This window comes from Oncorhynchus mykiss, chromosome 22 (genome assembly GCF_013265735.2).
Source record: "Oncorhynchus mykiss isolate Arlee chromosome 22, USDA_OmykA_1.1, whole genome shotgun sequence".
In the NCBI taxonomy this organism is placed as follows: Eukaryota; Metazoa; Chordata; class Actinopteri; order Salmoniformes; family Salmonidae; genus Oncorhynchus; species Oncorhynchus mykiss.
Window position 1 is genome coordinate 37,425,685 of NC_048586.1, and position 25,691 is coordinate 37,451,375.

The following is a 25,691-nucleotide window of genomic DNA, read 5'->3' on the forward strand; positions in this document are numbered from 1 at the left end:
ATACTGTAGAACTTTGTTCTAAAGTTGAATATGTATCCATTGGACACAGTGATCACAATATTGTGGCTATCACCAGGAAGGCTAAAGTTTCAAAAGCTGGGCCAAAAATAGTGTATAAGAGATCATACCAAATATTTTGCTGTGACTCATTTGTGGATGACGTTAAAAATATTTATTGGTCTGATGTGATTAATAAGGAGAATCCAGATGCTGCACTTGATGAATTTATGAAATTGCTTCTTACAATTAATGATAAACATAATAAGTCTGGTTGCATATCTGACTGGCTGACTTACTGCAAATTGAGTAATTATGTGACTAAACAACAAAAAAATGAAGCCAAGATCAATGATTTAAAGAATGATTTAAAAAAGTACTTTAAATTAAATTATTGTCAGGAAGACAAATTCAACTCCATCTTTTATCGAATCAGATGGCTAATTCATCACAAAACCATTGATGTGACCAATTATTTAAATGATTACTGCACTTGCAAAGTGGGCAAACTTAGGCAGGAACAGTGAGACATTGTATTCAGGCATAAAAATAATGAATAATGAAAGAAAAGCATTGCAAGTTTGAATTTTGTAAAGTTAGTGTGGGAGAGGTGAAAAAATGATTGTTAACGATCAATAAATGACACATCTCCTGGCATTGCAACTTAGATGGCAAGCTACTGAGGATGGTAGCTGACTCTATAGCCACTCCTATATGTCATATCTTTAATCTGAGCCTAGAGGAAAGTATTTGCCTCAGGCCTGGAGGGAAGCCAAAGTAATTGTGCTACCCAAGAGTGGTAAAGCGGCCTTTACTGGTTCTAACACCAGACCTATAAGCTTGCTGTCAGCTCTTAGAAAACTATTGGAAATAATTGTGTTTCACCAAATACAATGTTATTTCTCTGTAAACAAATTAACAACAGCCTTTCAGCATGCTTATAGAGAAGGGCACTCAACATGTACGATACTGACAAAAATGACTGATAATTGGTTGAAATAAATTGATAATAAAAAGATTGTGGGAGCTGTTAGATTTCAGCACAGCCTTTGATATTATTGACCATAACCTGTTGTTGAAAAAATTTATGTGTTATGGCTTTTCAACATCTGCCATATCATGGATTCAGAGCTATCTGATAGAACTCAAAAGGTTTTCTTTTAATGGAAGATTCTCTAATGTCAAACATGTAAAGTGTGGTGTACCGCAGGGCAGATCTCTAGGCCCTCTACTCTTTAAATTTGTTACCAATGACCTACTGCTGTATTTAAACAAAGTATTTGTGTTGATGTACTGTATGCTGATGACTTAACCATATATACATCAGCAACCACAGCTAATGAAGTCACTAAAACCCTTAACAAAGAGTTGCAGTCTGTTTTGGAATGGGTGGCCAGTAATAAACTGGTGCTGAACATATCTAAAACACAGAGCATTGTATTTGGTACAAATCATTCCCTAAGTTCTATACCTCAGCTGAATCTGATCATGAATGTTGTGGCTGTTGAAAAAGTTGAGGAGACTAAATTACTTGCTGTTACCTTAGATTGTAAACTGTCATGTTCAAAACATATAGATTCAATGGTTGTAAAGATGGGGCGAGGTCTGTACATAATAAAGAGATGCTCTGCTTTTTTGACACCACATTCCAAAAAGCAAGTCCTGCAGGGACCAGATAATTGTCCAGTCATGTGGTCGAGTGCTGTAAGGAAGACCTAGTTAAGCTGCAGCTCTTACTCGTCATAGTAATCAGAGGGATGATATAAATACTATGCATGTCAGTCTGTCTTGGCGAAGAGTTGAGGAGAGACTGACTGTATCACTTCCTCTAATAAGAAACATTCATGTGTTGAAAATCCCAAATTGTTTGCTTTGCATAGTCAACTTACACACAGCGCTGACACACACTTACCCCACCAGACATGCCACCAGGGGTCTTTTCACAGTCCCCAAATCCAGAACAAATTCAAGAAAGCGTACAGTATTATATACAGTTGAAGTCGGAAGTTTACATACACTTAGGTTGGAGTCACGAAAGCTAGTTTTTCAACCACTCCATAAATTTCTTGTTAACTTCTTGGTGACAGGGGGCAGTATTTGAACGAGGGTCACTTGTAGTGTACTGTTAGATAGAGGCGCGTGACCAGAAAGCTAGCTACAGTTTGTTTTCTTCCTGTATTGAACACAGATCATCCCGTCTTCAATTTGATCGATTATTTACGTTAACAAATACCTAAAGTTGTATTACAAAAGTAGTTTGAAATGTTTTGGCAAAGTTTACAGGTAACTTTTTAGATATTTTGTATTCACATTGCGCAAGTTGGAACCAGTGTTTTTCAGGATCAAACAAGCCAAATAAATGGACATTTTGGATATATATCGACAGAATTAATCAAACAAAAGGACCATTTGTGATGTTTATGGGACATATTGGAGTGCCAACAAAAGAAGCTCGTCAAAGGTAAGTCGTTCCTGCAGGGTTGAAATATGCTTCTCTCTCTTTGTTTACGGAGGTGCTATCCTCAGATAATAACATTGTTTGCTTTCGCCGAAAAGCGTTTTTAAAATCTGACATGTTGGCTGGATTCACAACAAGTGTAGCTTTAATTTGCTATCTTGCATGTTTTGATTTAATGAAAGTTTGATTTTTATAGTAATTTATTTGAATTTGGCCCTCTGCATTTTCCCTGGCTTTTGGCCAGGTGGGACGCTAGTGTCCCATATATCCCAGAGAGGTTATATTAACAAACTATAGTTTTGGCAAGTCGGTTAGGACATCTACTTTGTGCATGACACAAGTAATTTTTCCAACAATTGTTTACAGAGGTTATTTCACTTATAATTCACTGCAAATTAATTACTTAAAAATCATACAATGTGATTTTCTGGATTTTTGTTTTAGATTCCATCTCTCACAGTTGAAGTGTACCTATGATAAAAATGACAGACCTCTACATGCTTTGTAAGTAGGAAAACCTGCAAAATCGACAGTGTATCAAATACTTGTTCTCCCCACTGTAGATGGCATCATGAGAGGGAAAATTATGTGGATATATTGAAGCAACATCTCAAGACAGCTTGGTTGCAAATGGGTCTTCCAAATGGACAATGACCCCAAGCATACTTCCAAAGTTGTGGCAAAATGGCTTAAGGACAACAAAGTCAAAGTATTGGAGTGGCCATCGCAAAGCCCTGACCTCAATCCCATAGAAAATGTGTGGACAGAACTGAAAAAGCGTGTGCGAGCAAGGAGACCTACAAACCTGACTCAGTTACACCAGCTCTGTCAGGAGGAATGGGCACAAAATTCACCCAACTTATTGTGGGAAGCTTGTGGAAGGCTACCCAAAATGTTTGACCCAAGTTAAACAATTTGAAGGCAATGCTACCAAATACCAATTGAGTGTATTTAAACTTCTGACCCACTGGGAATGTGATGAAAGAACTAAAAGCTGAAATATATCATTCTCTGTACTGTTATTCTGACATTTCACATGATTAAAATAAAGTGGTGATCCTAACTGACCTAAGACAGGGAATTTTTACTCTGATTAAATGTCCGGAATTGTGAAAAACTGAGTTTAAATATATTTGGCTAAGGTGTATGTAAACTTCCGACTTCAACTGTAGAGTCATTATTGCAAGGAACTTTGTTCCATCTCATATTGCTCAAATAAACAACAACCCTGGTTTCAAAAAACAGATAAAGCAACACCTCACGGCACAACGCCTCTCCAATATTTAACCTAGATGGTTTGTGTGTACGTATTGCAATATACAGTAGGTTAAGTGCGCCTTTACATTTGTTTAATGTAGTTCTGTCCTTGTGCTGTTCTTGTCTATTAATGTTCTGTTTAATGTCATGTTTCATGTTTTGTGTGGACCCCAGGAAGAGTAGCTGCTGCTTTTGCAACAGCTAATGGGAATCCTAATAAATTACCCAAAATACCCCATGATGACAAAGCGAGAACAGGTTTTTATTTCTGCAGCATTGAAGGTCCCCAAGAACACAGTGGCCTCCGTCATTCTTAAATGGAAGAAGTTTGGAACCACCGAGACACTTCCTAGAGCTAGCTGCCCGGCCAAACTGAGCAATCGGGAGAGAAGGGCCATGATCAGGGAGGTGACCGAGAAACCGATGGTCACTCTGACAGAGCTCCAGAGTTCCTCTGTGGAGATGGGAGAACCTTCCAGAAAGACAACCATCTCTGCAGCACTCCACCAATCAGGCCTTTATTGGAGAATGGCCAGATGGAAGCCGCTCCTCAGTAAAAGGCACATGACAACTCGCTTGGAGTTTGCCAATATGCACCTAAAGACTCACAGACCATGAGAAACAAGATGTGGTCTGATGAAACCAAAATTGAACTCTTTGGCCTGAATGCCAATCACCACGTCTGGAGGAAACCTGGCATCATCCCTTCGGTGAAGCATGGTGGTGGCAGCATTATGCTGTGGGAATGTTTTTCAGCGGCAGGGATTGGGAGACTAGTCAGGATCGTGGGAAAGATGAACGGTGCAAAGTACAGAGAGATCCTTGATGAAAACCTGCTCCAGAGTGCTCAGGACCTCAGACTGGGGCGAAAGTTTACCTTCCAAAAGGACTATGTCTCTGAATGTCCTTGAGTGACCCAGCCAGAGCCCGGACTTGAACCCGGTTGAACATCTCTGGAGAGACCTGAAAATAGCTGTGCAGCAACGTTCCCCATCCAACCTGACAGATCTTGAGAGGATCTGCAGAGAAGAATGGGAGAAACTTCCCAAATACAGGTGTGCCAAACTTGAAGCATCGACTCGTGGTTGTAATCTCTGCCAAAAGTGCGTCAGCCAAGTACTGAGTGTAATGTAAATATGATATTTCAGAGTTTTTATAACTCTTTTTTCTTTGACATTATGGGGTATTGTGTTTAGATTCATGAGGATATATATATTTTCAATCAATTTTCGAATTAGGCTGTAACGTAACAAAATGTGGAAATAGTCAAGGGGTCTGAATACTTTCCGAAGACACTGTCTATTGTTTTGTAAATATATATATTTGAAATATAGACTTAAAATATATTTTCCTTCTTTATTATTTCCCCCTAACCTTACCACTCCTCCCCTAATTGTAGTAAACTTAATGGACAATAATACTTAGGCTATTTGTTTGTTTTTAGTCCCAGCCTTCAGCTACCCTCAACCCCTCACATCTATCTTTTACAGATTAAAGGTAATTAAAGGTAAACATTTTTGCTAAGAGTTATTATAGTATTGATCGATTGACTTTTCAAATCACCCAGCAGTGCTATTTGCAGAGTTAGCCCATAGTAAATGTTTCACTGACCTTACTGGAAGTCCCTGTAGCCTCTATTTTAACAATCCTCTCTGTAAGTCCCTGTTTGTCCGGCAGAGAGAATAAACTAACAAGCTAACCTACTTTTCCCCCCACAACTGAAACCTGGACTGAGGTTGGGCCCCGACTGCTCTGGGAGAATATCTTCACATTGGAGTGTGCTGGCTTGCTGGATGGATATGTGTGTGTCTGTAAACGCTGGCGGGGGATTGGAAGAGATTTATGACCTCCCTTCAGGCTGAAATAACAGCCCATCCAGTCCCATAGACATGTTCCATATCCCAGCATTAGTACCCCCTTCCCTCTATACTTGGTGTCTTCCAAAACTATGCAGTTAGCAGCAAGAAAATAGTATGCATTTTCCAGCTCATGTGAACCATCAAGCTCTCTGAAAACGAAATAACAAACAAATATTTCCATGTGTTTGACATTCATTTGGGTTGTTACTTCTTCTATGAGTCTTATTTGCAGGTCATTTGAACTCGGAAAAATATGCTGAATTTATGCAACTAATACATGTCACATTCTGACCTTAGTTCCTTTGTTTTGTCTTTGTTTTAGTATGGTCAGGGCGTGAGTTGGGGTGGGCAGTCTAGGTTTGTTTTTCTATGTTGGTTTTTGTGTTCGGCCTAGTATGGTTCTCAATCAGAGGCAGGTGTCGTTAGTTGTCTCTGATTGAGAATCATACTTAGGTAGCCTTTTTCCACCTGGGTTTTGTGGGTGTTTATTTTCTGTTCAGTGTTTTGTTGCACCTTACAGGACTGTTCGTTTGTCGGTTTTTTCAGTGTTCAGTTGTTTTATTAAAATAATGGACACTTACCACGCTGCGCATTGGTCCTCCTCTCTTTCTCCAGACGACAACCGTTACACATAACTGGTTTAGCTGAGGAGAGAAGCACATGGTGAGGGACGTCATGGTCGACAGCGGAGTGCTGGGAAACCAGGAAGGTGTTTATTTTACGCCTGCTAGGTTAGGAAGGTGTAGAGCTACGTTAGGGAGGTGTAGAGCTACGTTAGGGAGGTGTAGAGCTACGTTAGGGAGGTGTTTCTGTTACGTTAGGAAGGCGTTTCTGTTACGTTAGGAAGGTGTTTCTGTTACGCCTGCTAGGTTAGGAAGGTGTTTCTGTTACGCCTGCTAGGTTAGGAAGGTGTTTCTGTTACGCCTGCTAGGTTAGGAAGGTGTTTGTTACGCCTGCTAGGTTAGGAAGGTGTTTCTTTTACGCCTGCTAGGTTAGGAAGGTGTTTCTGTTACGCCTGCTAGGTTAGGAAGGTGTTTATTTTACGCCTGCTAGGTTAGGAAGGTGTAGAGCTACGTTAGGGAGGTGTAGATGAGCTACGTTGGGGAGGTGTAGATGAGCTACGTTGGGGAGGTGTAAATGACAGAATCAGAGACCAGACCACCTTTCATCTGTTTCTATATGATCAGAGGACCATACATGAGGATGATGGATTTCTGCTTATTGGTTAAGAAGGAAAACAGATGTTTGAACACACGCACACACAGACACAGCTGCCTAGCACCTGCGGTTCAGCGCCACACACAGACACAGCTGCCTGGCACCTGAGGTTCAGCGCCACACACAGACACAGCAGCCCTGTCACCTGAGGTTCAGGGCAACACACAGACACAGCAGCCCTGTCACCTGAGGTTCAGAGCAACACACAGACACAGCAGCCCTGGTTCAGAGCCACACCCCCAATTCATTCATGCCTTTCTTAGTTAATGTTCGGTGTCACCCTCCACCATTTACAGTTAATTTCCTTCAAAAACAACTACAGACCGGCTGTTAATTTGTTATTTCAAAATGTATAATTTCACGATTGCTGCATAGGTGAAACTGCACAGGTAAAAAATTGCAAGAGGGTCACCACCGGGAATAAACGTCAAATAAGTGGGCTATACGTTTGCTTTTATGTCATCCATTTATTGCTGTTTTCTGTATTCCTGCTCTGTGTGCAGAATGAAGTGTGCATGTAGTAGTGTTGTAAATCTACTGGTCTCTATTGGTGAATTATCAATGCTGTACAGGAAGGATGCTGGAGAATGTACATTTTACTGTTGAACTCACAAAGGTCTGGGCTAATGCACCTCCCCACAGGGTGCCAAGACACAAGTAAGCACAACGCAATTGTGAGACAGTTATTATGTGACTCTTATTACATTTGGCGCATCCACACGCTCTCTCTCCCTTTGTCTCACACACACTCTTTCTCTCTCCCTTTGTCTCAAACACACCCTCTCTTTCTCTCTCCCTTTGTCTCAAACACACCCTCTCTCTCTTTGTCTCAAACCCACACACTCTCTCCCTTTGTCTCAAACACACCCTCTCTCTCTCTGTCTCAAACACTCTCGCTCTCCCTTTGTCTCAAACACACACACACACTCTTCCTTTGTCTCAAACACACACACACTCTCTCTTCCTTTGTCTCAAATACACCCTCTCTCTCTCTCCCTTTGTCTCAAAAACACTCGGTCCCTCTCCAAAACACACTCTCTCTCTCTCCCTCTCTTTTTCTCGCTCTCCCCGTCTCAAACTCACTCTCTCTCCCCGTCTCAAATGCTCTCTCTCTCTGTCTCAAACACTCTTTCTCCCCCCCTTGTCTCAAACACTCTCACGCTGGCACGCACACACTCCTTCTCTCCGCCCTTTGTCTGTCTGTCTCGCACACACACACACACCATCACAAAAAAGGTCACAGAACACATTTGACGAGGAGTTAACCCTCCCAACTCATACTGAAGCACTTTCATTACTCCAGTGCCATGTTAAAGTCCTGCCTCTTCCTGTGGGAATGGGTGAGGGAGAGTTATGTCTCATGTCAACACAGCTTAGAGGCCTTCCCAGCCTCTCCACCCACACACCCTCACAGCATGACAGCAGGGGTTATTGCAGCCATACTTAATAGTAGCCTGGGGCCAGATCTCTTAGTGATGTATCCAAATGTATCTATTTGTTTGGCAATGACAATGACCATAGGGGTTGGATACAGCACAGATCTGGGTCCAGGCTAACTAAACAGATCAAGACTAGAGTGCAAATGGCGTGTAACAACAACACAATGAGAATAGAGAGATTCTTAGTCACTTTATGAGACTCTCCTAATAACATCCTCATCTGTCGTGTAAAACAAGGGTAAGAAAACTAGTGCTCTTTTAATGTTTAGTACCATGATGTCAACGTCATCGTCACCCAAAAAGATGTGCTCTTTTTATGTCATGAACCTGAACGACCCCTGCTGATGTAACGTTACAATTTTGAATATTTCCACTTGTTATGAAGAAGGATGCATAGTTGACTGTCAGGAAAGGCATTTTTCAGAGTAAAAAAAACAAAATACAACTTGATGCCTTGTGTGCCTGTCTGTACAGAATTGAATTTGACTATGCATATATATATATATTGCTGCTTATGTGAAGGAGGGGTTATGGTTTATGTACTATAAAGTTGGTAAATTCACTCAAATTGTCAGTGAAAGACATGGTTTCATTGTTCTGTCTACGAAGTCCATTTTGTTTATATAACATCTGCTTGTTAGTTGGAGAAAAGACTCGGAGGAGCACATATTATCTCTGTCCTCTTTAAACAAATTCCAGATCAAGAGTCCATGAATGTTGCTGCTCGTCCTCTGGGCTGAATTCTACTGACATCAGTAAATCACACAGATCAGACAAGACCCCAGTAAAGCACACAGGGCAGACCAGAGCCCAGTAAAGCACACAGGGCCGACCAGAGCCCAGTAAAGCACACAGGGCCGACCAGAGCTTTCAGTCACATCTCATCACGTCATGGCAGTGGGTATTTTCCCTTCTCAGTCAGGGAGAGAAAAAAAGGCCACAGGTTCCCCAGAAACAATCCAGACTACTAGTTTCACTTCTGTTTCAGTTCGTCATAAGTCTTCGGCAGATCAGATAGATGGTTGAGTTTATTTTTTCATTTCCCAGCCCTCTTGGTTCTCTACTTGGACCGGTCCTGCCGTGCCCCCCGCCACAACAACACCCCGTGTGGAGGAGGTCAGTGGGCTGCTCCGTTGTAAGACTTGCTGTACATACTGAAATCGGTTTCCACATAGTCGTTGGAGATGGGCTGCTTGTACAGGGGGTTGGAGGCCTGGGGGGGAGAAAAATGGGTCAGTCAGTTGATTACAATGCACATGTCGAGGCAGGGTGGACATTTGAGGTGCAGCCTCTGAACTTTGGAACAGTCCGTTTTCCAAACAGCTCTGTTGTCCAAGAACAGATGATGGTTTCAATCAACATATGTTTTTTCTCCTGCGGATGCTTCAACTTAGGCTGTTGACACTGATCACACCGATCGTATCATACACAACTATGTTCCCATCCCAGATCCTACATATGTCTTCAGTGAGCTGGAGTGTTATATTTGGAAACTGTTCAAAAGGTACACCACAATAAGATTCAATGACCTTGAAATTCCACAACTGTTAGACGTCTACATTACATCTCAACATTTAAAATGGAATGTGCATATATCCTATCCTTCTCAGACATGCATTACTTCTATAGATCTACTCTGGCCCAAAACAGTCAGTAACAGTAATTCACAGCCTTTCATTTGATAGATACTGTAGTCAGTGTAATAGATAGGACAGTTATCCTAATCAATGATTCCCATAACCTACAGTATTTGGCAGAAAATTGTCAGTCTCATAAATTCAACCTTTCATATGTAAATCACTGAAGTAGGCAGGTTACTCCCCTTCCTCACCATCTCATATCGTGCGCGGGAGCGTGCGCTTTGGAAGCGGGCAAACTCTCTGCGGTCGTGCACGGTGATGACCAGCTTCCAGATGGCTAGCAGCACGATGCCCACCAGTAGGATACTGCCCACCACCGCCAGGAGGACCGTCATGGCGTCCGGCGCTGCGCCACACTCTGGAGACGGGAGGAGAGGCAAACAAACATAAAACAAAGGTTATTAAAAATCAGATATACACAGGAACAAAGAAAATACTCAAAGATTAAGACAAATATACAACGAGAGATATAGACAGGAACATTTAAATAGACAGGATAAATAAAGAGACATATCAAATTCAATTTTATTTGTCACATGCGCCGAATACAACAGGTGTAGACTTTACAGTGAAATGCTTAATTACAAGCCCTTAACCAACAATGCAGTTATAAGAAAAATAAGTGTTAAGTAAAAAATAGATATGTAAAAAATGAAAGTAACAAATAATTAAAGAGCAGCAGTAAAATAACAGTAGCGAGGCTATATACAGAGGGTACCGGTCCAGAGTCAATGTGTGGGGGCACCGGTTAGTCAAGGTAATATGTACATGAAGGTAGAGCTATTAAAGTGACTATGCATAGATAATAAACAGAGAGGCAGCAGCATAAAAGTGGGGGGGATATGCAAATAGTCTGGGTAGCCATTTGATTAGCTGTTCATGAGTCTTATGGCTTGGGGGGTAGAACCTGCTAAAAAGCCTTTTGGACCTAGACTTGGCGCTCCGGTACTGCTTGCCGTGCGGTAGCAGAGAGAACAGTCTATGAGTAGGGTGGCTGGAGTCTTTGACAATTTTTAGGGCCTTCCTCTGACACCGCCTGGTATAGAGGTAATGGATGGCAGGAAGCTTGGCACCCGTGATGTACTGGGCCGTACGCACTACCCTCTGTAGTACCTTGCAGTTGGAGTCCGAGCAATTTCCATACCAGGCAGTGATGCAACCAGTCAGGATGCTCTCGATGGTGCAGCTGTATAATTTTTCTAGGATCTGAGGACCAATGCCAAATCTTTTCAGTCTCCTGAGGGGGGAATAGGTTTTGTCGGGCCCTCTTCACGACTGTCTTGGTGTGTTTGGACCATGATAGTTTGTTGGTGATGTGGACACCATGGAGCTCTCAACCTGCTCCACTACAGCCCAGTCGATGACAATGGTGGCGTGCTCGGTCCTCCTTTTCCTGTAGTCCACAATCATATACAGTGGGGAGAACAAGTATTTGATACACTGACGATTTTGCAGATTGTCCTAGCATGTAGAGGTCTGTAATTTTATCATAGGTACACTTCAACTGTGAGAGATGGAATCTAAAACAAAAATCCAGAAAATCACATTGTATGATTTTTAAGTAATTAATTTGCATTTTATTACATGACATAAGTATTTGATACATCAGAAAAGCAGAACTTAATATTTGGTACAGAAACCTTTGTTTGCAATTACAGAGATCATACGTTTCCTGTAGTTCTTGACCAGGTTTGCACACACTGCAGCAGGGATTTTGGCCCACTCCTCCATACAAACCTTCTCCAGATCCTTCAGGTTTCGGAGGCTGTCGCTGGGCAATACGGACTTTCAGCTCCCTCCAAAGATGTTCTATTGGGTTCAGGTCTGGAGACTGGCTAGGCCACTCCAGGACCTTGAGATGCTTCTTACGGAGCCACTCCTTAGTTGCCCTGGCTGTGTGTTTCGGGTCGTTGTCATGCTGGAAGACCCAGCCACGACCCATCTTCAATGCTCTTACTGAGGGAAGGAGGTTGTTGGCCAAGATCTCGTGATACATGGCCCCATCCATCCTCCCCTCAATACGGTCAGTCGTCCTGTCCCCTTTGCAGAAAAGCATCCCCAAAGAATGATGTTTCCACCTCCATGCTTCACGGTTAGGATGGTATTCTTGGGGTTGTACTTATCCTTCGTCTTCCTCCAAACACGACGAGTGGAGTGCAGACCAAAAAGCTCTATTTTTGTCTCATCAGACCACACGACCTTCTCCCATTCCTCCTCTAGATCATCCAGATGGTCATTGGCAAACTTCAGATGGGCCTGGACATGCGCTGACTTGAGCAGGGGGACCTTGCGTGCGCTGCAGGATTTTAATCCATGACGGCGTAGTGTGTTACTAATGGTTTTCTTTGAGACTGTGGTCCCAGCTCTCTTCAGGTCATTGACCAGGTGCTGCCGTGTAGTTCTGGGCTGATCCCTCACCTTCCTCATGATAATTGATACCCCACGAGGTGAGATCTTGCATGGAGCCCCAGAGTCTGGAGTCTGTTTGATTGAGTGTGTGGACAGGTGTCTTTTATACAGGTAACGAGTTCAAACAGGTGCAGTTAATACAGGTAATGAGTGGAGAACAGGAGGGCTTCTTAAAGAAAAACTAGCATGTCTGTGAGAGCCGGAATTCTTACTGGTTGGTAGGTGATCAAATACGTACAGTGGGGCAAAAAAGTATTTAGTCAGCCACCAATTGTGCAAGTTCTCCCACTTAAAAAGATGAGAGGCCTGTAATTTTTATCATAAGTACACTTCCAACTATGACAGACAAAATGAGAAAAGAAATCCAGAAAATCACATTGTAGGATTTTTAATGAATTTATTTGCAAATTATGGTGGAAAATAAGTATTTGGTCAATAACAAAAGTTTATCTCAATACTTTGTTATATACCCTTTGTTGGCAATGACAGAGGTCAAACATTTTCTGTAAGTCTTCACAAGGTTTTTTGGCCCATTTCTCCATGCAGATCTCCTCTAGAGCAGTGATGTTTTGGGGCTGTTGCTGGGCAACACGGACTTTCAACTCCCTCCAAAGATTTTCTATGGGTTTGAGATCTGGAGACTGGCTAGACCACTCCAGGACCTTGAAATGCTTCTTACGAAGCCCCTCCTTCGTTCCCCGGGCAGTGTGTTTGGGATCATTGTCATGCTGAAAGACCCAGCCACGTTTCATCTTCAATGCCCTTGCTGATGGAAGGAGATTTTCACTCAAAATCTCACGATACATGGCCCCATTCATTCTTTCCTTTACACGGATCAGTCATCCTGGTCCCTTTGCAGAAAAACAGCCCCAAAGCATGATGTTTCCACCCCCATGCTTCACAGTAGGTATGGTGTTCATTTGGATGCAACTCAGCATTCTTTGTCCTCCAAACACAACGAGTTGAGTTTTTACCCAAAAGTTATATTTTGGTTTCATCTGACCATATGACATTATCCCAATCTTCTTCTGGATCATCCAAATGCTCTCTGGCAAACTTCAGACGGGCCTGGACATGTGCTGGCTTAAGCAGGGGGACACTGCAGGATTTGAGTCCCTGGCGGCGTAGTGTGTTACTGATGGTAGGCTTTGTTACTTTGGTCCCAGCTCTCTGCAGGTCATTCACTAGGTGTGGTTCTGGGATTTTTGCTCACCGTTCTTGTGATCATTTTGACCCCACGGGGTGAGATCTTGCATGGAGCCCTAGATCAAGGGAGATTATCAGTGGTCTTGTATGTCTTCCATTTCCTAATAATTGCTCCCACAGTTGATTTCTTCAAACCAAGCTGCTTACCTATTGCAGATTCAGTCTTCCCAGTCTGGTGCAGGTCTACAATTTTGTTTCTGGTGTCCTTTGACAGCTCTTTGGTCTTGGCCATAGTGGAGTTTGGAGTGTGACTGTTTGAGGTTGTGGACAGGTGTCTTTTATACTGATAACAAGTTCAAACAGGTGCCATTAATACAGGTAACGAGTGGAGGACAGAGGAGCCTCTTAAAGAAGAAGTTACAGGTCTGTGAGAGCCAGAAATCTTGCTTGTTTGTAGGTGACCAAATACTTATTTTCCACCATAATTTGCAAATAAATTCATTAAAAATCCTACAATGTGATTTTCTGGATTTTTTTTCTCTTTTGTCGGTCATAGTTGAAGTGTACCTATGATGAAAATGACAGGCCTCTCTCATCTTTTTAAGTGGGAGAACTTGCACAATTGGTGGCTGACTGAATACTTTTTTGCCCCACTGTATGTCAAGCAATAAAATGCAAATGAATTACTTAAAAAATCATACAATGTGATTTTCTGGATTTCTGTTTCAGATTCCGTCTCTCACAGTTGAAGTGTACCTATGCTAAAAATTACAGACCTCTGCATGCTTTGTAAGTAGGAAAACCTGCAAAATCGGCAGTGTATCAAATACTTGTTCTCCCCACTGTAGATAGGAACATAGAAATAGACAGATAGACAGGACAAATATAGAAAGAGATATATATAGACAGGAACATATAAATAGACCGATATAGGCAAGAGACAGACCAGAAACATAGAAAAAGGCATGGACAGGATACAAAGACAGGAAGGGATATATACACAGGAAAGTCACAAACAAACTAATATAAACCATGGCACTTAAAAAACAGGCCTTTGTTTACACAATGACATATACATCTAATATCATCCCCACACTGTCCAATAGAATGCATGTGCACAAGAGGCCCAGCACAGACTCATAATAATAAACAGATAGGGTCTATTTTCGTACATCAGCAACACATGGCCTTCTGTGTTTGTGTTTTCTTCCTCCATTTCTGTGAAAATGAATGTATGAGGAGAAGCAGTTGGCTGATGGGTTATGTCCATGTTTTGTGAAGCAGAGGATAGTCTTTGACCAGTACTGACCTGGCTCTTTGAGAGCTGTGAGGACTGACATGCCGTTGGCGTGTTCAGAGTACGTGAACTTCATCACACATTCGTTCTCCGTCTTGTACAGGCAGAGGACAGCGTTGGGGTCGTCTGTTTCTGTGAGAGGGGAGAAAAGAGAGAGAGGGAGGCACTGGTGAGACACAAGCAATAAAACAGCTGGCTAAACGTACAGCTTCAGGGAGAGAGGGAGGAGAGAAAGAGAAAAGAAAGAAAACAAGAGAATGGGGAGAGATCCAACAGCACAACACTGTGCAAAAACAGATCAACATGTATTATTTTATTGGAAAAGCATTCTTGGATAGTGAATGATTGCACTCCACGGTAAGGACAGAAATTTGCTTTGCTTTCTTGTCCTTGTTTTTGCGAACTCTTTATTATTGAAATATTCTAACTGCCTTGAGGAGCCAGACTACCTCCAGCCTTTACCCCTTGCTCTTTCCCCATCGCCACCTCCAGCCTTTACCCCTTGCTCTTTCCCCATCGCCACCTCCAGCCTTTACCCCTTGCTCTTTCCCCATCGCCACCTCCAGCCTTTACCCCTTGCTTTTTCCCCATCGCCATCGCCACCTCCAGCCCTTCCTTCTCCCCTTCGCTTTTGGCGAAAGATAAGTTCCCGGAATGTACATGAGGAGTCCATTAGGGGAAGTCAGATGGTTGGAATAGCAGAGAGAGAATGCAGTAAAACAGAGCAGCCCTGGAACAGGGAGGGCGGAGCTGGGCGACACAGAGGGAAGGGCCTTAAAATAGTTTAATAACAATCCATTCAAATCTCCGCCAGGCATGCCATCATGATAATTCCCAGACAACTAACATTAACTTATTAATACATTCCTAGGCACAAGTTAAATATATCCCGCAATGCTGAGGTGGAGTGAAAAGCTCTGGTACTGTTCCACTTACGGGCCATGCTTTTAAAAGACATCACGCGATGACAGTTTAGCTTTATGGTTGCAGGTAGAGTTACATGTAGGTAGGCAGGGGTGCTTCTAAACCTGTGGCATGCTTCCCAGTCTAAACAGTTTGCACATACAGTGCATTCGGAAAGTATTCAGACCCCTTGATTTTTCCACATTTTGTTATCTAAAATGTATTAAATTGTTTTTCCCCCCCCCTCATCAATCTACACACAATACCCCATAATGACATCACAATACCCCATAATGACATCACAATACCCCATAATGACATCACAATACCCCATAATGACATCACAATACCCCATAATGACAAAGCAAAAACAGGTGGAGAAATACATGCAAGTAAAAAAACTTATATCACATTTACATAAGTATTCAGACCCTTTACTCAGTACTTTGTTGAAGCACCTTTGGCAGCAATTACAGCCTCAAGTCTTCTTGGGTATGACGCAACAAGCATGGCACACCTGTATTTGGGGAGTTTCTCCCATTCTTCTCTGCAGATCCTCTCAAGCTCTGTCAGGTTGGATGGGGAGCTGCACAGCTATCTTCAGGTCTTTCCAGAAATGTTCAATCGGGTTCAAGTCCGGGCTCTGATTGGGCCACTCAAGGACATTCAGAGACTTGTCCTGAAGCCACTCCTGTGTTGTCTTGGCTGTGTGCTTAGGGTCGTAGTCCTGTTGGAAGATGAACCTTGGCCCCAGTCTGAGGTCCTGAGAGGAGGTTTTCTTTAAGGATCTCTCTGTACTTTGCACCATTCCTGACTAGTATCCCAGTCCCTGTCGCTGAGAAACGTTCCCACAGCATGATACTGCCACCACCATGCTTCGCTGTAGAGATGGTACCGGGTTTCCTCCAGACATGATGCTGCCACCACCATGCTTCGCTGTAGAGATGGTGCCGGGTTTCCTCCAGACATGATGCTGCCACCACCATGCTTCACCGTAGAGATGGTTCCGGGTTTCCTCCAGACATGATGCTGCCACCACCATGCTTCGCTGTATAGAGATGGTGCTGAGGTTTCCTCCAAACATGTCGTTTGGCATTCAGGCCAGAGAGTTCAATCTTTCATCAGTCCAGAGAATCTTGTTTCTCATGATCAGAGAGTCCTTTAGGTGCTTTTTGGCAAACTCCAAGTGGGCTGTCATGTGCCTTTACTGAGGAGAGGCTTCAGTCTGGCCACTCTACCATAAAGGCCTGATTGGTAGAGTGCTGCAGAGATGGTTGTCCTTCTGGAAGGTTCTCCCATCTCCACAGAGGAACTTTGGAGCTCTGTCAGAGTGACCTTCATGTTCTTGGTCACCTCCCTGACAAAGGCCCTTCTCCCCAGTTTGGCCAGGAGGCCGGCTCTAGGAAGACTCTTGGTGGTTCCAAACTTCTTCCATTTAAGAAAGATGGAAGCCACCCTACATTTTTTCTCTGGAGAAGTAGTGCACCAAACATCTTAGATGTACAATTGCTCGATTAAGACCCCTGCAAAAAGGTCAAAATTAATGACAGATTTCTTGATTTATCTTAGATTAATTCGGACTATTATGAAGAAGTGTTACTGGGCACGTTGTTGCTAAGGGTGGCTCAAAAGGGACAAACAGTAATATTTTGCCACTTTTTTCTAGTTTTTCAAGCAAAGACCTATAGGGAATATGCAAGCACAGACGTTCGTGGCGCCTAGCCGAGTTCTGCTAGCAGCAAACCAAACCTATGTATTCGGACGCCTTTAGGGCGTCATATTTGAAATGGGACTGCGTGTCTTTGGACAAAATGAAGGCTGTGGCTGCATGGCGCAGCCCGGCTGTTATTATAAGCTGCTATCAGGAGGACAGAACATAAGATATCTGTCTGCTCTGCCACTACAGACCCAGACTGACACTCGCCAGATAATAACATAAACAGACGCCCACTCTGGACTGCAGAGGGTATATTTATTTTCATAATTAAATACATGTGACGTGGGGGCTGTATTAGCACAGAGATGGCCAGACACTGTGTGTGTTCATGAGTGTGCTTTACTTTGGTCTGAAGCTACCCTGTCAGAGCAGCTGGGTCATGTCACATTATCTAAAACAGCTGTATCAGTTGTATGTATGGCATGTTTTGGCGAGGCTGTGCCCAGTAAGAGTAGGGGACAGCTAATAAACAAGGACAAGGGAAGAAGTACAGTATGTATTGCATCGACACAACTGAAAGTGTTGCAGACGCTAACCACAGACGTTGATACTCCTCTCTATGTGTGTCTGCAGGCCAGCTGATGTTAAAGAAAGGAGTCAGTGTCAGTGTGTTGTTTACTCACTAAGCGTTTCCACAGTGATGATCTCATCCTTGCATAGCCGCTGGCAGGTCTGGTTGTCGGACAGTCTTCCAGAGCTGAAAAGCCGGCATTCGATGCATTCCCTGGAGCGGAGAGAGGGAGGGATGGATAGAGAGAGACCGAGAGAGAGACTGTAAGCGTGGCATAATGACATACATCATACACGTGTCGTGTTCATAGGAGCACAGAGGTGAACAGACTGTGTGTGAACAGGACTTGAGGTTAAGGTCAGGTTAGGGTCAATGGTCACACACTAAAAGGTCACCTTTTACCTCTCTCAAATAAGATCCATGTGTGACGATAGGAGCATGTTGTGAGGGTTCCACAGTCCTGACTCCTGCCTGACTGATAGCAACAAATTCAAATCAAAGTTTATTGGTTGCGTACACAGGTGCAGCGAAATGCTTGTGTTTCTAGCTCCAACAGTGCAGTAATACCTAGCAACATAATACTAAACAATACACACATAACCCCCCCCCCAAAAAAAAATATAAATATCATAATGAGAAATGTCAGAAACTGGTATAAAAATATACACAGGCCAATTTATTAGGTACACTTCTACAGACAGTGAGTCACGTTGCCGTTGCTTGCTATATAACGCAGGCAGACAGGCATCCAGTTACTGTTTGATTGAACGTAAGAATGGGCAACATAAGTGACCTAAGTGACTTTGAGCATGGTATGATCGTTGGTGCCAGACGCGCCTGTTCCAGTATCTCCGAAACTGCCGGCCTCCTGTGATTTTCACACATGACAGTGTCTACGGTTAACCCAGAATGGTGCGACAAACAAAACAATATTCAGTCAGCGGCAGTCCTGTGGGTGAAAACAGGCAAGGATGGCAAGGATAGTGCAAGCTACCAGGCGGGCCACAAACAGGTAAATAACGACGCAGTACAACAGTGGTGTGCAGAAAGGCATCTTGGAAGGCACAACTCGTTGGTCCTTGTCACGGATGGGCTGAAGGCAGAGTCAGGATTTTGCGTAAGCAGTACGAGTTAAGGGCTTGTAAGTAAGCATTTCACTGTAAGGTCTACTACACCTGTTGTATTTGGAGCATGGACAAATACAATTTGATTTGAGTCCATGGCCCCATTCTGACTGGTGTCAACGGTACAGGCAGGTCGCGGGAATGATTTCCTGGCACACATTAGGTCTCTTGATACCAATTGAGCAACGTATCCTAACTGACCTAAGACAGGGAATTTTTACTAGGATTAAATGTCAGGAATTGTGAAAAACTGAGTTTAAATGTATTTTGCTAAGGTGTATGTAAACTTCCGACTTCAACTGTATATATATTACATACACATACATACATACATACACACACACACACACACACACACACACACACACACACACACATACATATACAAATATATAAAATGGTGTGCAAAGACAGCATGGACAGTATATAGAAAATATGTGTAGAGCACAGCAGTTATATAGGTAGAGCCATGACTAGAATACTGTATATACATATACAGTGGGAAAAACAGTATGTAAAATGTTTTTATTTTACCTTTATTTAACTAGGCAGGTCAGTTAAGAACAAATTCTATTTTCAATGACGGCCTAGGAACAACTGTCTTGTTCAGGGGCAGAATGACAATCAGGGGCAGAATCCCCGAACCTTGTCAGTTCTACCACTAGGCTACCTGCCACCCCAGTGTTCAATGACGCTGTACATAGGGCAGCAGTCTCTAAGGTTCTGGGTAGAGTACCGGGTGGTAGCCGGCTAGAACAGTGACTAAGGTTCAGGGCAGGGTACTGAGCGGAGGCTGGCTAGTGGTGACTGTTTAACAGTCTGATGGCCTGGAGATATACGTTTTTTCTCAGTCTCTCGGTCCAAGATTTGAAGAACCTGTACGCCGTCTAGATGGTAGCGTGCCCCTGGTGATGCATCGGGCTAACCGCACCACCCTTTGGAGAACCCTGAGGTTGCCGGCAGTGCAGCTGCCATACCAGGCGGTGCTACAGCCTGACAAGATGCTCTCCATGGTGCATCTGTAGACGTTTGTGAGGGTCTTAAGGGCCAAACCGTACTTTAGTCTCCTGAGGTTGAAGAGGCGCTGTTGAGCCTTCTTCACCACACTGTCTGTGTAAAGGGACCATTTCAGGTTGTCAATGGTGTATACGCAGAGGAACTTGAAGCTTTAACCCCCTCCACTGCGGCCCCATCGATGTGGATGGGGGTGTGGACTCTCTGCTGTCTCCTGTAGTCCACCATCAGTTCCTTTGTTTTTCTGACATTGACAGATTATTTTCCTGGCACCACTCTGCCAGGGCTCTCACCTCCTCCCTGTAAGCTGTCTCATCGTTGTGACATCTGCAAACTTGATAATTGAGTTGTAGACGTGTTTGGCCAATCAGTTATGGGTGAACAGGGAGTACAGGAGGGGACTGAGCACGCACCCTTGTGGGGCCCCGTGTTGAGTACCTTCACCACTTGGGTTCTGCTTGTCAGGAAGTCCATGACCCAGTTGCACAGGGAGGGGTTCAGACCCAGGGCCCTGAGCTTAGTAATGAGTTTGGAGGGCACATGGTGTTGAAGGCTGAGCTGTTGTCAATGAACAACATTCTGGGGGTGAGCAGTGAAATACACCTGCTGAAGCCCGTGCTACGGGTGGGTGCTGCTATGGTGACCAGTGAGCTGAGATAAGACGGGGCTTTACATATCAAAGACTTATAGATGACCTGGAGCCAGTGGGTTTGGCGACGAATATGAAGCGAGGGCCCGCTAACGAGAGCATACAGGTCGTAGTGGCGGGTAGTATATGGGGCTTTGGTGACAAAACAGATGGCACTGTGATAGACTACACAGAGTGTAGATAGCCTCCTATGATAGACTACACAGAGTGTAGATAGCCGCTTCCTCTTTTATCTCCAAGCACTCCCTGGCTTAATGATCCAGAGCCTCGCCTCGTTGGGGCAGGAAGTCCATATAAGGCTTGGGGTTGAGCCAGCAGGCTACAAGATATCTCCCCTCAATAACCACTCCCCTCACCTCTCCCTGCCGTTTGCCACACACTGAACAAAAAATAAATGCTAAGTTGGCTAGGAGCTAGAAACAGGGCGACCGTGTCTGTCGGAGCCATCATCACCGGGATAGCCTGCTTATACACACGGAGCCTGATACTGGAGGAGTTTGGGTCAGAACCGTTAGTTTCTTTGGGGGTTACCAATGGAAAGGGATCATAACATATTTATTTTGTGTCTTGTCTTACAGAACTAATTTAGAACTAATCTAGTGTGAGTTATATCCATCTTAAATCCTATTTGTATCTTAATGCATGGTCATCGATGATATGGGTCCTATCATGATGGGTCAAATATCACCATCAGGTGCACATTAGAAACCCCTGGACACTTAAGGCATGGCTGACCCTGCTCTCCCTTTCTCTCTTTATTCTTGCCCCATATCTCTCTCTCCCTCCCTCTCTCTCTTCTTGCCCCATATCTCTCTCTCTCTCTCTCCCTCTCTCGCTCGCTCTCTCTCCCTCTTTTTGCCCCATATCTCTCCCTCCTCCGCTCTCTTCTTTCCCCATATCTCTCTCTTTCTCCTTCTCTCTCTTTTTGCCCCTTATCTCTCCCTCCTCCTCTCTCTCTTCTTGCCCCATATTCCCCCTCTCTCCTTCTCTCTCTTCTTGCCCCATATCGATCCCTCCCCTCTCTTTCCTTCCCCCTCTTCTTGCCCCGTATCTCTCCCTCCCTTTCTCTCTCTCCTTCCCTCTTCTTGCCACGTATCTCTCGCTCCCTTTCTCTCTCTCCTTCCCTCTTCTTGCCTCGTCTCTCCCTCCCTTTCTCTCTCTCCTTCCCTCTTCTTGCCTCGTATCTCTCCCTCCCTTTCTCTCTCTCCTTCCCTCTTCTTGACTCGTATCTCTCCTTCCCTCTTCTTGCCCCTCTCCCTCCCCCTCTCTCTCTCCTTCCCTCTTCTTGCCCTGTATCTCTCCCTCCATTTCTCTCTCTCCTTCCCTCTTCTTGCCTCGTATCTCTCCCTCCATCTATCTGCCCCTCCCCTTCTCTCCCTTCCCTCTCTCCCCCTCTCCTCTGCCTTTCTCCCTTCCCTCTCTCCTCCCTATCCCATACCTCTTGGTGCCACAGGCATCAGGGCAGGTGGGGCATTTTTCGCAGGTGTCCCCGAAGGCCCCTGGTTCAGTGCACTGGCAGCGCCCACAGGCACAGCTGCCCCGCCCGCTGCAGATCTGCCCGTCATCAGACACACAGGATGAGGTGTCAGTGGAACAGTTACAGTTGTCCCCGATATAGCCCGCATGGCACTTACACTCTCCACAGTGGCACTCTCCGTGACCTGAGGAAGAGAGGATAGATGAGGGAGCTTGTGAGGACAGTTCTTCAAACAGAGTTTCAAATGGTATAAAAATAAGTCAATATGTTAGCAGCAATTAGCTTTACACAAGAAAACAAAAAACACAGATAAAATCATTTCTGAGACAAAGTGATTTGAAAAAAATACACATCCACGTTCAAATTCCCACAACAGGCCATTATCTAGCAAGGAATGATTTCCAAACATTAACAACGCATTTATAGACAATACAGCCAATCACACACTTCATCATTCATTATTGATCACAAAATCTGTGAAAAGCTGTTTACTGGCCAGAAATGTGTCTCCAGTGATGAACAACTAGACTAGATCACAGTTATTTCAGTCGGGGGAGAGCTTGGGCATCTAATGCCGGCAACAAGCCATGAAACACTAACAGTCTTTAAAAGGCCCGGTGGAGTCCAAATGTATTTCCCCCGTTTTAAATCATATTGTACAACAGCTGATGAAACTAACACTGTAAAAGTGTGAAAACATTTGATCAGTGCTATTTCCTGACATTGTAGTTGCTGGTTGAAAATACAATCTACATAGGACCTTCTAATCAGCAGGTTTGCATGAACGGGAGTTTCGGCTTTCCATGGTGACATATTGGTTAAAAGACCAATAAAAAAAAGAGAGTTCCAAACCTCTCTGCCAATAACAGATAGTTTTCCCCTCCACACTCAGACCACTCCCAGACAGTCCTAGCAAAATTATTTATTGAGAAAGTTTTTTGCTATAAAGCTATTTTTTTGCCAATTTGAATGGAACTCTATCACAGTAAGGTACTTAATTGTTACCCAGAAATGATTTGATATTGATTTAAAAATGGCTGCATTGGGACTTTAATGGAACAAACCTTATCACATCGGAAGCTATGGACCAGAGGTCAACCCAGAGGCAGCCCAAGGGTGTGATGTCACAGTGGAAATAATCCCTGTTCAAACACTGACTTGTTTTAGTAGCGGGCCCTGTGTCAGTGTGTGTGTGTGAGATGGGAAGGCTGGGTTCTTCAGACAAGAACAGCTGTAATTAAGTCTTAACTGCTGTACTTCCACGCTGACTTTAAGCCAGTTGTTCCCACAAGGCCCCACAACGAGAGCATTCATATTAGGCAGTTGAAAAAAGCAAAAGACGACCAGCACAGAAGCAAAGAGATGGCAAGCCTCAATGTTACACAATTAGTCTACATCTGATGACCAAAGGCCTTGCAATTCATTTTTTAAATTTTTTAAAAATCAACTTGGCAAATCTGAAAAAAGGCCCTGTTTGGGACAGAGGCACTAGCCAGAGGGGTTAGTCTGACCTGGAAGTGTAACAGCACTGCTGTTTAACTGAGCCCCACCACACCACAGCTGGTAGCTGGAGGTTACTGTCTGAGGTGGGAGTCTACTGCTGTAGAAGAGTACAGGAGGTTGAACTGACCTGCTCCAGGATCTGTTCCTACAGGCCTCAACCCTGTGCAACCCTGTGAGCTCTAGTAAAAAGCAGGATGTCTTCTGTATGAAAAAGAGTGACCTCTAAGGTTCTTTAGAATCTCCACCTTCAATACTCATCTATTTAGACCTGGGAAGTAAGGGGACACTTGGACTTAGGCCTCAATTGCGTGAGACAGAGCTTTCTCAGGCCCTTTCTAACAGAGAAAAAGCCAAGTCTGGTCTGATCTTCCAAGAAAGCTCTCCTAATGCAATCCATGTGTTGTTGCCTCCCTCTCCTCTAATAGCAGGATAATTCCACTGAGATTAGGTATTAGAAGAGCCTTACTTCATTTGACTTATAATAAACTTCACAGACGGGACAACAGGGGGCAAACTAACCAGTCTGAACATTACAGCACAACAACAGTGCTGCACTGCTAGCACAGAGTGCTGCCTCATCTATAGAACACCTATTAGGGTTATTTTGTTCAAGTTGTTCTAGAATCTATAGAAGGATTCCATTCTGTTGTGGGTTGGTAGAGATGTATGCAGACTGACAGACAGGGCCTAGAGAATGTAGGTCGCCTAACTAATTTAATTTGTGCTGTCTATTGGAGTAGGATACTTTGTTTTAAGGACATACATCTCAATCATGGGTAATGAGTTCCAGGTTGAAGTGCCCCTCGGAAAGATGGTGCCTAAAAGCAATAAAAAGACAAAGCCTAAAATACGCTTTTCAAAATGAAAGAGGACAGTCGGCAAAGCCCTTTCAATTTGATCAGAAACATATACAGTGTGTTCAGAAAGTATTCATACCCCTTGACTTATTCCATATTTTACTGTGTTACAGCCTGAATTCAAAATTGATTAAATCAATTTTTTTCTTACCCAACTCCACACAATACCCCATAATGACAAGGTGAAAACATGTTTTTAGAAATTGTAGCAAATGTATTGAAAATGACACACCTTTGGCAGCGGTTACAGCTGTGAGTCTTTCTGGGTAAGTCTTTAAGAGATTTCCACAATTGCACTGTGCAAAATTTGCCTATTATTCTTCTCAAATTTCTTCAAGCTCTGTCAAATTGGTTGTTGATCATTGTTAGACAACCATATTCAGGTCTTGCCACAGATTTTCAAGTAGATTTAAGTCAAAACTGTAACTCAGCCACTCGGGAACATTCACTGACTTCTTGGTAAGCAACTCCAGTGTAGATGTGGCCTTTTGTTTTAGGTTATTGTCCTGCTGAAAGGTGAATTCATCTCCCAATATCTGGTGGACAGCAGACAACCGGGCTTTCCTCTAGGATTTTACCTGTGCTTAGCTCCATTTTGTTTGTTTTTTTATCCTGAAAAACTCCCCAGTTCTTAATGATTACAAGCAATAACTATGCTTCAAAATTACTCAGTAGGGTGTTGTATTGGATTTGCCCCAAACATAACACTTTGTATTCAGGACAAAAAGTGAATTGCTTTGCAAATTTTTTTTTACAGTATTACCTTAGTGCCTTGTTGCAAACAGGCCGAATGTTTAGAAATGTTTTTATTCTGTACAGGCTTCCTTCTTTTCACTCTGTCAATTAGGTTAGTATTGCGGAGTAACTACAATGTTGTTGATCCATCCGCAGTTTTCTCCTATCACAGCCAATAAACTCTGTAACAGTTTTAAAGTCACCATTGGCTTCATGGTGAAATCCCTGATTGGTTTAATTACTCTCCGGCAACTGAGTTAGAAAGGACGCCTGTATCTTTGTAGTGACTGGGTGTATTGATACACCATCAAATGTGTAATTAATAATTTAACCATGCTCAAAGGGATATTCAATGTCTGCATAGTTGATTGTTTACCCATTTACCAATAGGTAACCTTCTTTGCGAGGCATTGGAAAACCTCCCTGGTCTTTGTGGTTGAATATGTTTTTGAAAATCACTACTCAACTGTGTGATTTTACA

At 43.5% G+C, this 25,691-nt stretch overlaps 1 protein-coding gene across 4 annotated transcripts in view; it reads right to left on the reverse strand.

The window, feature by feature from the left end:
* Positions 1–7,248: 7,248 nt before the first annotated feature.
* LOC110501818 (integrin beta-5) overlaps positions 7,249–25,691 on the reverse strand; it is a 95,694-nt gene continuing 77,251 nt past the window's right edge. For all 4 annotated transcript variants that reach the window (XM_036959234.1, XM_036959233.1, XM_036959232.1 and 1 more), the window contains 5 exons: positions 22,077–22,299; positions 17,964–18,064; positions 14,733–14,852; positions 10,060–10,226; positions 7,249–9,441 (listed from right to left, as the gene is read on the reverse strand). In XM_036959234.1, coding sequence (XP_036815129.1) covers positions 9,346–9,441; positions 10,060–10,226; positions 14,733–14,852; positions 17,964–18,064; positions 22,077–22,299 — 707 coding nt within the window. In that variant the 3' untranslated portion in view covers positions 7,249–9,345. The remainder of the gene's footprint in view (positions 9,442–10,059; positions 10,227–14,732; positions 14,853–17,963; positions 18,065–22,076; positions 22,300–25,691) is intronic.